Raw genomic sequence first — 12,244 nt, forward strand, 5'->3', positions numbered from 1 at the left:
ACTTATGAATGTTACCTTATATGGAAAAAGAGAATTCACAGAGATGATTGTGAAAGATGTTTCCCATCTTTATTGTGTATTATCTGATAGAACCTAAGTGCAATCACACATGTTCATAAAAGAGGAAGGCAGAGGTGGATTTGACATAGAAGAAGGTTTTTTCTCTTATATTCTGGAATATCAAGTCATTTTACTCAATACAGAAATGTTATCATTTTAGGTTTTAATCAAAACAAGCAGAATAATTCTTGTCTTATTTTGAGATTCCTAGGAGTCTCTCATAACATATGTTAATTATATCTTTTATGCAAAATCCTTTGCATTTCCCAGAGAAAGCTACAGGTGAATTATTGTGAATTTCTGTCATTTTAGCAGCCTAGTATATCTCATAAATACCCTTAACCCAGCTTTATCCAGCCACACACTCCCCTTATTCAGCTTTTCACTATTGAAAGCATGAACATGTTCATTGACAGACCCAAACATGTAGCACTTTTGTAGCATGCACAAATGAGAAGCAAATTATAGAAGGTAAAATTAGGCTTAGTCAATATTTCAGTATTCTATCTTACTGAAAAACGGTGTAGGCATCCATTTTTCTTTAATTAACTCGATATAACATCCAACTAAAGCTTTACTTTAGACTAGAAAAGTCTTGGAAATTGTCCTCAAGTTGATATACTGCAAATATTTATTACCATAGAAACACATGGTTATTAGAGCAATAATTCAATTGGTTAAATGTAAATTTATATTTTCACAATCTTAAACATTAAATACATGTAATATTAATTCATGTGATCAGTAAAAAATTTTAAGTTTAAGAAAAACAGACCTAAGTAGCATACAGATGTACAATTGTGTTGTATCTAACAATGATTAATAAAATAAGACATAGTTGGCCGGGTGCAGTGGCTCATGCCTATAATCCCAGCACTTTGGGAGGTCGAGGAGGGTGGATCACAAGGTCAGGAGATTGAGACCATCCTGGTCAACAAGGTGAAACCCCGTCTCTACTAAAAATACAAAAAATTAGCTGGGCATGGTGGCGCGCACCTGTACTCCCAGGGACTCGGGAGGCTGAGGTACGAGAATTGCTTGAACTCAGGAGGCGGAGGTTGTGGTGAGCTGAGATCGCACCATTGCACTCCAGCCTGGGTAACAAGAACAAAACTCTATCTCAAAAAAAGAAAAGAAGAAACATGGTTGTTTTCACTCAACCTAAACTATTAAGCTAGTCTTATTTACCAAAGAATAACATAAGTTATGTAAATTTGAATTCTTAAAATGGCTTTGAGTTGGTTTCTGTGAGAATGTATACTGTTTAAATCTAGCACATTTAAAATATTGGAGTTTTTTCTTCAGTTTCAAGGACTTTTGGGAATAATTAATTTATATAAGCAAAAGAGGCTTTATAATCCAGTATGTCATTACCTTCCAGAGGCAGGAAAACCTTACATAATCATAAAATCAGAGGTGGAGCTCTTTCAGAGTCACAAGCACATAGATATATAGGCACAGAGAAATAGAGCTTATAGCTTCAGTTCTACAATTTCACCATGAGTCAAGTGTAAATAGAAACAGTACAATTCTGTGACCCAAATATCAAAAAAAAAAAGCGTTCTCCTCTAAGAGGGTATAAAATTCATAACTGATTTGAGCTATAAATAGACAAATGGACAAATAGAAAGACTGTCCAACCAGATTTTCTGTTGTCTCTTACCCAACGGAGACTGGATTTCTGCGAATCATTAACTCATTTACAGAGCTTTCCAGATGGTTGGATCCTAAAACTGAATTCCCAACCATTTTGTCAACAATGAAAATAACTTACCTAATGTAAATGAACAACAACAGAAAATCAAATGCAGAGTTGGTAAATAAATGATTGAAATGAAATTAAATATTGAAACTAAAATTAGAAAAACACAATGAACAAAGACTAATTTGGGTTTTGGAGTCAACTAGATGAGGCAAGCAAAGACATTCCTGGGTTTACTCAAGCATGAGGTACACATCTCTGTCATCAAGTTTGACTGGCTCTGACAGGCGAATTCACTGGGTATAACAATGTGACCTTTAAACAGGGAGAAGATATTTTCCAACAGAGTAACATCATAACACTCAAACACCTATGAAATGGAAATGCATTGAAATAATTGATTAACTCATAAGGAAATTGGCAGATATTACAAGCTGTTCAAAAGAGAATTCAAAGAAAAAGATAGGAATATTGATCATGAATATTTATGTAAATGTATAGATGGAGGGAAAATTGGAGGAAGGCAGTGAACATGACTGTAAGTGACTTACAGCTTCTAGAGGGATGTTAATTAGCTCACAGACCATGCAAGGCTAAACTTAAAGAACCTGGACTGGGGTCCTAAACACAGAACAATATTTTCATTGACACAATTTTTTTGATAAATTGTTAAAGTAGAAAATTAGCTTTTCCTTAAAAAGAAGTTCCAGTTACTAGGACGACCAGGTTCCTCTCAAAAAGAAGCTCCAGTTACTATGGTGACCAGGTTCCTCTCAATAAGAAGTTTTAGTTACTAGGGTGACCAGTTTCCTCTCAGAAAGAAGTTCCCTATGCTAGGATGACCAGGTTCCTCTCAAAAAGAAGTTCAGTTACTAGGGCGACCAGGTTCTTCTCAGGGGCTTTTCTAGGCTGAGGCCTGCTCAGGGCCCAGTGGACACCAGTGACGTCACAGAGTGGAGGTTGTCACAAAGGCAACTCCTGACCAATGAGGGGCTGGAGCATGAGGTACAGTGGGCGGCATTAGGCTCTGGTACATTGAGAGCTCAGGCCGGCTGGAAAATCAAGCTGTGCCAATCTGAGCAAAACCTAGCAAACACCATGGCTGGGAAGAAGAGCAGTCATAGCTCCTGTAAGCCTAGGAAACAGTGCCGTTCCCGTTCCAGCAGAGCAGGGCTGCAGTTTTCTGTCAGCCGCGTGGAACGCTCCCTGCGAGAAGGTCGGTATGCCCGGCGCCTGAGCACAACCACGCCTGTTTTCCTGGCTGGTGTTCTGGAGTACCTGATGGCCAACATCCTGGAGCAGGCGGGCAAGGAGGCCGAGAACAGCGGCATGATGCGCATCACCCCGGAACACGTGCAGAGGGCACTGCAAAAGAACGAACAGCTCAGACAAATCTTGAAGTTGGAAGATGTCACCCAGTCTCAGGTAAAAGAAGTGCCCCAACGTGAGGAGGAGAAGAAGAAGAAGGGAGGATTGCTGAGTTTCCGAGCCCTGTGGGACTTTATCAGAAAACTCATCCAGCTGCCAAAGTTCCCATAGATGAAAGATCCCAGGCTGCTTCCATCTGCCCAAGCTATTAAACTGGATAAATCCATGACAGTGCTTCTGACTCCACTCAGTTTCCGCCACTTTAGGTTGGAGGTGTTTGTGAGACATCTACCAGAAGCTATCCCTAGAGAGCTGAAGGGTTGGAAGGGGTGGCCAGTGTGGGGAGTGTTTGAATCTGTAATTTTAGAGGGGGCAGTTTCCAACGGTGATGGTGAGGGCAATGGCCCTTTTGGGGAGGAACTGACCGGGGTAGCCACAGAGACTTCCTCATTGCCTTGGAACAGGAAGACCTTGTGAGGCCAGGGAGTTGGCTGGGGACCTCTGAGGCTTGTTGAATTCCCAGCCTGATGCTGGGGCCCGGGGTGGAGCTGCAATCTCTGACTGAGGTGCTGGAGGCTTCATTCAGGATAGCAAAGGTCTGAAGTCAGATGGCGGCAGTCACAGAGGTGGATGGAGAGGGGGCACACTGGCTGGCATGAACTTAATGGGACAGGGGCTTTACATAGACATTGAGGAGTGAAGGAAAAACCATCATGAAAAATGCATAAAAGAAATGATGGCCTGCTGGATTGCATTTCTTATTTCTTTATACCCTTCCTCATTATGAAACAGGACTTCAGGCAGGGATTCGTAGCTACTGCTGTGAATATACCTTTTTGTCCTCTCTTCAGGACACTGGTAAAATAAATCGTGAGATTACATAGAACCTATGATCTGGCCTAAGATGGGCAATTCAAGAAGTTTTTAATGGTTGTAAATTATTGATGAATCTGCTTAATTATAAATGAATTTCATTTAAAGCAGGATTAACAATCTCATTTTTAAGTTAAATACCTATTCATTATGATGACCACATATTGCATAGAACACCAAAGAATTATCAGTGACTGAATAAATGTTTTAAGAGGTATGGAAATAATTCTGTCCCAAGCAATGGCCTCTAAAGCACAGGCAATCTTTCTCAAAACTTCATGCTCTGTGCTTAGTTTAAAAAAGATGTCACATCAGGTGTTGTAGCCATCTGTCCCCTTGCCTGTGGGTGTCCACATTTTAGGTTTTCACCTGGTCCTTGGGTCCTCGGGAGCCACAGTCTTCTGCCTGCTGGTGTTTCACAGATGGTTGCTCAGGGGCTGCCCAGCCGGTTTCAAAAAACAAAGCTGAGTGCCTGGTTTCAGATACCAGTTCGCCACTTTTTCACCATCCGACGATACTGGACCTTCATTTCCTCCTTCTGAGCAGATCTCTTCATGTGTAAATGGGGTCATAAGAGTTCCTCCATATGTGTCTTTTTCTGGGATTGAGCCCAATTGGGGCTGTAAACTGCTGCTCCACACAGTGCATGCACAGGGTCGCCCTTCATAAACAGCTGTATCTGTCTCCTTCCCTAACAGCAGACTCACAGGTGGGCTTCCCCAAGGTGCAGTGGGCCTGGTTCTCAGGTGACCGCTGGGCACATAGGTCACTGGCTGTGAGAACCACATCCTGCTTAGCCCTGTATGGAGACAGGAGTGTGCCCAGCAGCAGAAGACAGGAACAGAGGGACGAATCAAACAGTCCCCACTCCGGTGTCCCCTCTGCACCTCCTGCCTTTTGACTTGCTCTCTCTCTGCTTCTGTCTAAGAAGGACCTAGCTTTGCTTTTGGCTAATTCAGAGGAGTGTCCTGAGAAGGAAGGAAATAGTGTTGGGGTTGTCCTTTGGGCCATTTGGGAGATGTGCTTGTCTGTATCCCAGAAGACTTTCTTGCCACCTCATGTCCCATGAACCTCATATTCCCAGGGAACTCATTGTCAAGATGCCCATCCCACCCCTGCATGATTCCTTATGGAGAGCTGTAGAGCATTTCCAGCCTTAGCCCAGGTTGTCACTTTCTCACCTGTGCATCTGAGCAGCAAGCAGGCCTCTCTCCAGCAGCTGCAGGTGGGGAGTCTCCTTCAGCTGATCCCTTCATGGCCACAGCAGAGCCCCCTCCGCTTGCCAAAGTGAAACACCTTTGTCTTCAGGGTATGGGTTCTACTAGTCCAGTGTCCTCCAGTCAGAAGTGGTGCCTCTAGGATGGGTAATGGCCGAAAACTGATCTTTTTCCTCAGATCTTGACATGTTGGCTAAGTAGCTGTCTGGTGTTTAAAAGCTGTTGATGTTGTTTATAGCTGTGGCTTATTGTAGAACTAGACATAATGTCCTGGATACTCCACTGGAATGCATCTCTGAAGAGGAAGGAGAAGCCATAGTAGGTGGGTGGTCCTTGGCGGGTGAGTCTCTCTGGGTAGTCAGGTGATCACCTTACATTTTATGCAGTCGTCAGCACTAAAAGTCACTGTGACCCTGTGAGGACCCGGGCTTCTGGGCTCTTTCAGACTCTGTTTCATGTTAGAGGTGGAGTTTGGAGATTGACCTTAAATGAGCCCCTGTTGTAAGCCCTCTGCAGAGTCAAGGGACATGGCAGAGTCAGCAGGAGTGACCACCATCCCTCTAAGAATTGTGCTCAGCTGTGCTTGTGGGTTTCACAGGAAACATGGGGTCCACAGCCCTCATAGCATCAAGGCTAATGCAGCACCCTGCCAGATTTCCCTTCTATACATACAAAGAATCCTACACTCAGGGGAGGTGAGGAGACAGAGAGAATTGCTGCCATTGGGAAGGTGTGAGCCCACCCATGGTTGGGTCTTGTGTTCATCTAACAGGCGGGAGGAAAAGGTGAGGAAGGAGTCCCTCTGGCCTGTGCCCTGTGGACAGAGCAGCATTGGTAGCCAGTACCCTATTGGAGTTGGGAAAACTAAAGCCAGAGTCGGCAAGGACAGAGGTTGGGGTGACTATGGCTGCCACCCAGGTCACTGATCACAAGCAGTGTCAGGGCAGGCCTGGGTCAGACGCCGGTGAAGACTGCAGAAACCATCATGTGTGAGGAAAAATGAGCACTGGAGTCAAGCCTGAGGGCAGGGGATTTGGAGGGTAAAGGCAACATGGTGTTGTTTTTAACACAAAAGCCTAATTATCAGGCTGGCCTCCCACCTAGAGCATCTTTTGGGAAGTAAAGCATTTTGGAGACCCAGTTCTCCTGTTCCCTTTATGTGATGGATCCTACATGACATAGCCTATGGCAGATTGCCTGACTCCTTAGTGAGTGCCTCTGTTACTCCCAAAATAGGACTCTAGAAAGAGAGATACTTCTATGAACATCTAATACATCATTTTCCTAATGCTAAGATGACCAGGTGGCAGCTCACATACCTAATCTGGATAGCAGATGGGATCATTAGGACTACCATTATGTTCTTAAGGAACAATATCTTGTTGCCAACATGTAAAAATCTATATCTTTCATCTGAAAAATCTCAATTTCTGGCTTTCCTTAGAAAATCAAAATGTCCTGGTATGTATGTGGCTATAGTTAAATAGACATAATTAGCTGCTACCACAGATATTTAATTTTATACATTCCTCATGATGGCAGTGATGGCCCATCTGGAGTGGCCGCTGCCATCATGCCAGATGCAGCAGAGAGTCATGGCCATGGCTGCACACGTTGTGGAGCTGGTGGGAGCTGGGGACAAATGGAAGCCCTGTCCCTTTCAAATTGGTGTGGCAGTAGCTCCCCAGGTATAGTCTCAGCTGCCCAAGTGGTGGTTGTGAACCCAGGCCTCCCTCTCCATGGAGCAGGCAGGAGTCCTGCCCTCCCAGACATATCTGTAGCCACCTAAATTGAGGATGTGGACCCAGGCATCCCTACCCTCTTTTGGAAATATCTGCTCGCAGTGCTTGGTCTCTCCCTGCTGTCAGCGCCCACCGAAATCTCAAAGCAAAGTCAGGGCTGATCCCAAGCACTGTCACAGCCAGGCCAGGTGTGTACATGCTTTGGGCAATGCAGACACAGCAGTCCCCTGCTGCCTTAGCCCCATCCAGACTTTGAGCTCCAATGAGCATAGGAAGGAAGCTCAGTGCTGGCCTGCAGACCTCCCCAGATGGCCTGTGTGCCATAAATGGCAGCAGGAGGCAGACAGGTTCCTGGGTGGAAGGTCCACAGTTAGGCCTCACCTTCAGGCCAGAAAGGACCTGAAGGCTGGGGACTGGGCTGCCAGTCCCGCAGACCAGAGTAGGAATTTGTGGTGCTTGATCTGGGCCCACCCATGGCCACCCATGAACCATTCAGCATGTACTTCCTCCCCTCTGAGGCCCATAAAAGCCAGAGGACTCAGCCGGAACTGAGCAAATGTTGTGACCACCAGCTGCAGAGAGGAGCTACCCACCTGAGATCCTCCTCTCTTCTGAGAGCCAAGAAGACGACAGGATTACCTGCCTACCAAGAGGAGCTTCCCACTCCGGGGTCTCCTATCTGCTAGGAGCTGAACAATCATCAGGACACCCTTGCTGCAGAAAGGAGCTGGCCTCTGTGGGAGACTGAGCTGTTCTATTGCTAAGTAAAGCTCTTCATTCCTCCTGGTCACGGACAAGAATTTGGGACCCATCAAATGGTGGGGCTAGAAGAGCTTTAACACAAAACGGGTTGAAATATACCCCTTGTTCGCCACATTGTAGGCAAAGAGGAGAGAAGAGTTTTGGCTTTTTAGGGAGCACAGACCTGGGAAATCCTTGAGCCAGGGCTGTCATTGCCTCTTTGGGACTCTGTGGTTCCTGGCATCTCCAAAATTCTGAGTGCCACCATGATCCCCAGTGCCAGATGTGGAAGATGCTTGTCATGAGCCTGGTCCAACAATGCCTCACATAGAGCTGGCACCTGTTCCGGAACCTGGAGCTGCCCACCCACCCTGCTGCAGCAGCTGGCACGTCTGGCTATGTGCAGTGGCCGAACCCCATGCTCGCTTACACACCCCTTGCTGTTCCACACCTGACTCACCTTGGCAGGTGTGGAACACAGGCTGGTGGCATAAGCCAAGCACAGCCTGCCAGGCTGAGTGGACAAAATGAGCCCAGCAGGCCTGAGCAAAACTCAAAGTTGCTACGAGCCACAGAGATTTTTGGCCAGAAAAACACTACCCTAAAGATCCCATAACACTAATTCTTCCCTGTTGTATCCAATTGCTGACTCATCCCACTCCTTAAAGTTATCCCTGGCTCCCAGAGATGAGTTCAGTAGTCTCACTGAAACTTAAATCTCCAAGTCTAATGTTCAGAAGGATTCCTTCTTGAATCGTATAGTGCAGTGCAGCACTCCTCAGACTATTTTTGGTGTAAAGCCAGTATTTTGTATTTTTCATGTTCTATTTAATTTAGAGATGATATGTGGTCCTATTGTGCATGACTAGTGTATGGCTCACCACCGAATCATCACTGCAGTTTAACAGCAGCCAGACTGGTGCACACCCTGTCCAGTAAGATGACTTCACTCACTTAAATGTGTGGCAAAGCCAGAGTTCTATAAAGGATCCTGAATGGTGATATTCAACTCCTGTACCTGTTACAGCCTATGAGTAATAAAAAGTTTGTAAGCATACAGTGTTCCTCAAATCACAGTTTGTATAACACTGGAATAGTGAATTTGTTGTATTCTATTATTTTGGAAGTAGGATTTTAAATGTAAGGAAGGGCAATAAATAGAATCTGCATTTGTCATTTTCTTAATGTGTGTCTTCTTCTGGGAGAAAAAGCTCATGTGTTCAATGCCAAGATGTTGGGGTCTCTTGCATTTCTAGGAAAGCACCCAAAATAACTCGTGAGGTCTCTTGTTAGTGAGTCTTGACAACACTCACTTAACAACTCTCATTTGACAACTCGGTCTCCAGAACTTTCACTCGTGTTTTATCTGGGGAAGGCCAGACAGGGTGGGAGAAAAGGGTGGATTTTATAGTACAAATCCTTAGACTTTGCAAACCTAGGTCTTTTTCTGCTGGACACTGTTAAACTGTGTTGTGAACACAAATATTTCTCAGCTAAGATGTTCTGGAAATTCTGACTCTGTCCACTGACATCATCTTAAGTGTGGCTGTGATGAGCCCCTGCCCAAAAGTCTATTTTTTGAAAATTTTTATGAGTACATAGTAGGTGTATATATTTATGGGATACATACAAATGGGAAAAGTTCCCTTGTCCCCCTTACGGGACATGCGATGGGGAGTGGCTCGCTTCTTCAGTGCCCTGCTACTCAAACCCCTAGGGTGAACATGCAGACCAGAAGATTGTGGGGCTCTAACCCCAGGGCAGTGTCTAAAGGTGGATGTTTACAGATGAAGCCCCAGTGGGCATGTGTTACAGTATGCTTTTTCAGTTTAGCCATCTGTAGGTAGCTCCTGTTAGTCAGTCAGCTCAATTAGACCACCTGCCTTATCACAAGGACAGAGGGCTTTCTGTATCCCAGGGCTTCTTGCCTTGGTATACTGGAAGAATCAGATCACACATGGGCTTGGAGAATGAGTGCAAGGTTTTACTGAGCGGAAGTAGCTCTCAGCATATAGGGAAGCCAGAAGGGAGATGGAGTGGGAAGGTTGTTTTCCCCTACATCCAGACCCACTCAGTGGCCGGGCTCTTTTCTGACCACCCAAGCCAAACTCCTCATTGTTCTGCCAGTCAATGGCCTGCCAACTTGCCAGCATCTGTCAGTGCCTGTCGGTGTGCTCTGCCTGCATGCTCCTCTTGATGTCCAGCTGTTTGTGTCTCTGCCTACGAGGGTCTTGGGATTTTTATAAGCACAGGGTGGGGATGTGGCAGGCCAAGATGGTCTTGGGAAGTGCAACATTTGGACAAGAAAAAATGCCTATCCTCACCTAGGTCTGTGGTCACAGGCCCAGGGGTGGAGCCCTAGCCGGGGACCACACCCTCCCCTATCCAGCACTTTCCTGCCCTCCTCTTGTATCAACATGAGATATTTTGATATAGGTCTTCAATAGGTAATCATCACCTCAGGGTAAATGGGGTTTCCATGACCTCAAGCATTTATCCTTTGTGTTGCAAACAATCCAATTATACTCTTAGTTATTTTAAAATCTACAATTAAATTATTTTTGACTATAGTCACTCTGTTGTGCTAGCAAATCCTAGCATAGAAAAAATAAAAAGTATTGATGTCTTATTTATTCTTTCTCTTTTTTGTACCCATTAACTCTCCCAACTTCTCCTCCGGTACCCTACTACCCTTCCTAGCCTATGGCAAACATCCTTCTACTCTCTGTCCCCATGAGTTCAATTATTTCAAGTTTTAGCTCCCTCAAATAAGTGAGAACATGTAAAGTTTGTCTTTCTGTGCCTGGCCTATTTCACTTAATATAATGACCTTCAGTTCCTTCCATGTTGTTGCAAATGTTAGGATCTCATTCTCTATGGCTTGGTAGTACTTCACTGTGTATGTGTACCACATTTTCTTTATCCATCTTTTGATGGATATATAGGCTGCTTTTAAATCTTGTCTATTGTAAATGGTGCTACAATAAACATGGGAGTACAGATACCTCTTGGATATACTGGTTTCCTTTCTTTTGGTTATATACCTAGCAGGGGGATTGTTGGATCATATGGTAGGTCTATTTTGAGTTTTTTGAGGAACCTTCAAACTGTTCTCTAGAGTGGTTGTACTAATTTATATTCACACGAACAGCGTACAAGAATTCCCTTTTCTTCAAATCCTCACCAGCATTTGTTATTGCTTTTCTTTTGGGTATAAGCCGTTTTAACTGGAGTGAGATGACATCTCGTTGTAGTTTTGATTTGCATTTCTCTGATGATCACTCATGTTCAGCACCTTTTCATATGCCTGTTTGCCATTTGTATGTCTTCTTTTGAGAAATGTCTATGAGGTAGTCTACCTGTTTTTAAATCAGATCGTTAGATTTTTTTCCTATAGAGGTATTTGAACTCCTTATATAGTCTGGTTATTAATCCCCTGTCAGATCAATAGTTTGCAAATATTTTCTCCCGCTCGGTAGGTTGGCTCTTCACTTTGTTGATTGTTTCCTTTGCTATGCAGGAGCTTTTTAACTTGGTGTGTTCTGCATTTTAAAGCTACCAAGTTTATGGCAATTCATTATAGCAGCCATCGGGATCTATTACAATTTTGGTCCCTGGAAGTGGGTTGCTGCTATAACAAATATCTAAAAAGTTTGAAGGGGCTTTGCAATGGGAAAATATCTATGGACTGAATAAATTTCAGGAGCATTATAGAACAACTCTAGATTACGTTGAGCAGACCATTAGTAGAAATAGGAATATTCAAAGCACTCCTAGTGAGAGCTCAGATATGAGGAGCACAGTAGAGAATGCCTATGTTATCCTAGAGAACACCTAAATGATCGTAAACAAGCTATTGATAGAAATATAAATGTTAAAGGTGTTGCTGGTGAAGGCTTAGAAAGAAATTAGTAACATAATATTGGAAAAGGGAGTTTGTGTTATACAGCAGCAGAAATCTTAGCTGAATTATGCCCTATAATTATGTGGAAAGCATGACTTGTAAGCAATGAACTTGAATATTTAGCTGAGCAGATTTTCATGCAAAGGACTAAAGTAATGGCCTGGTTGTTGTTGTTGTTGTTGTTGTTGTTGTTGTTGTTGTTTTTTACTGCTGCTTATAGTAAAATGCTAGAGGAAAGACATAAAGTGAGGGAAGAACTGTTAAGCAAAAAGAAACCAGGATTTAATGATATAAGAAATTTTCAGCCTATCCAGATTGCAAAAGACACCAAAATTAGTGAATTCACTGCCATGAAATCATCCTACAGAAATAAAATCAAAGGCATGGCTAGCCATTCTTTTGTTAGTGCCTTTAAGGGATGAAAAGACCAAAGTATTCAATCACACAGATGATGTTTTGAAGAGATATGGGGTGTGCTTCTCAAATATGCAAGGAATAGAGACGGAATTTTCTGAGAGATCTGTGAAGAAGACTCTGTCTAATGGCATGAATCCTCATGACATACATAAAACACATGTAAGTTTTTGAGAATGTTATATCAGCAGAAACAATGCCAGCTTAGACTGAAAGAAAGAAA

At 43.8% G+C, this 12,244-nt stretch overlaps 2 protein-coding genes across 21 annotated transcripts in view; both read left to right on the forward strand.

The window, feature by feature from the left end:
* SYTL5 (synaptotagmin like 5) overlaps window positions 1-12,244 on the forward strand; it is a 242,570-nt gene that overhangs the window by 75,542 nt on the left and 154,784 nt on the right. The gene's annotated exons all lie outside the window — the stretch shown is intronic.
* On the forward strand, window positions 2,785-3,766 carry LOC128930584 (histone H2A-like 3). Its single transcript, XM_054250792.2, has one exon. The coding sequence runs from the start codon at window positions 2,861-2,863 to the stop codon at window positions 3,299-3,301; it is 441 nt and encodes a 146-aa protein (XP_054106767.1). The 5' UTR covers window positions 2,785-2,860; the 3' UTR covers window positions 3,302-3,766.

The sequence above is a fragment of the Callithrix jacchus genome, chromosome X (assembly GCF_049354715.1).
Source record: "Callithrix jacchus isolate 240 chromosome X, calJac240_pri, whole genome shotgun sequence".
Lineage (NCBI taxonomy): Eukaryota > Metazoa > Chordata > Mammalia > Primates > Cebidae > Callithrix > Callithrix jacchus.

Coding starts and splice junctions, on each gene's coding strand:
- LOC128930584 (XM_054250792.2), top strand. CDS start 2,861: ATGGCTGGGAAGAAGAGCAGTCATAGCTCCTGTAAGCCTAGGAAACAG.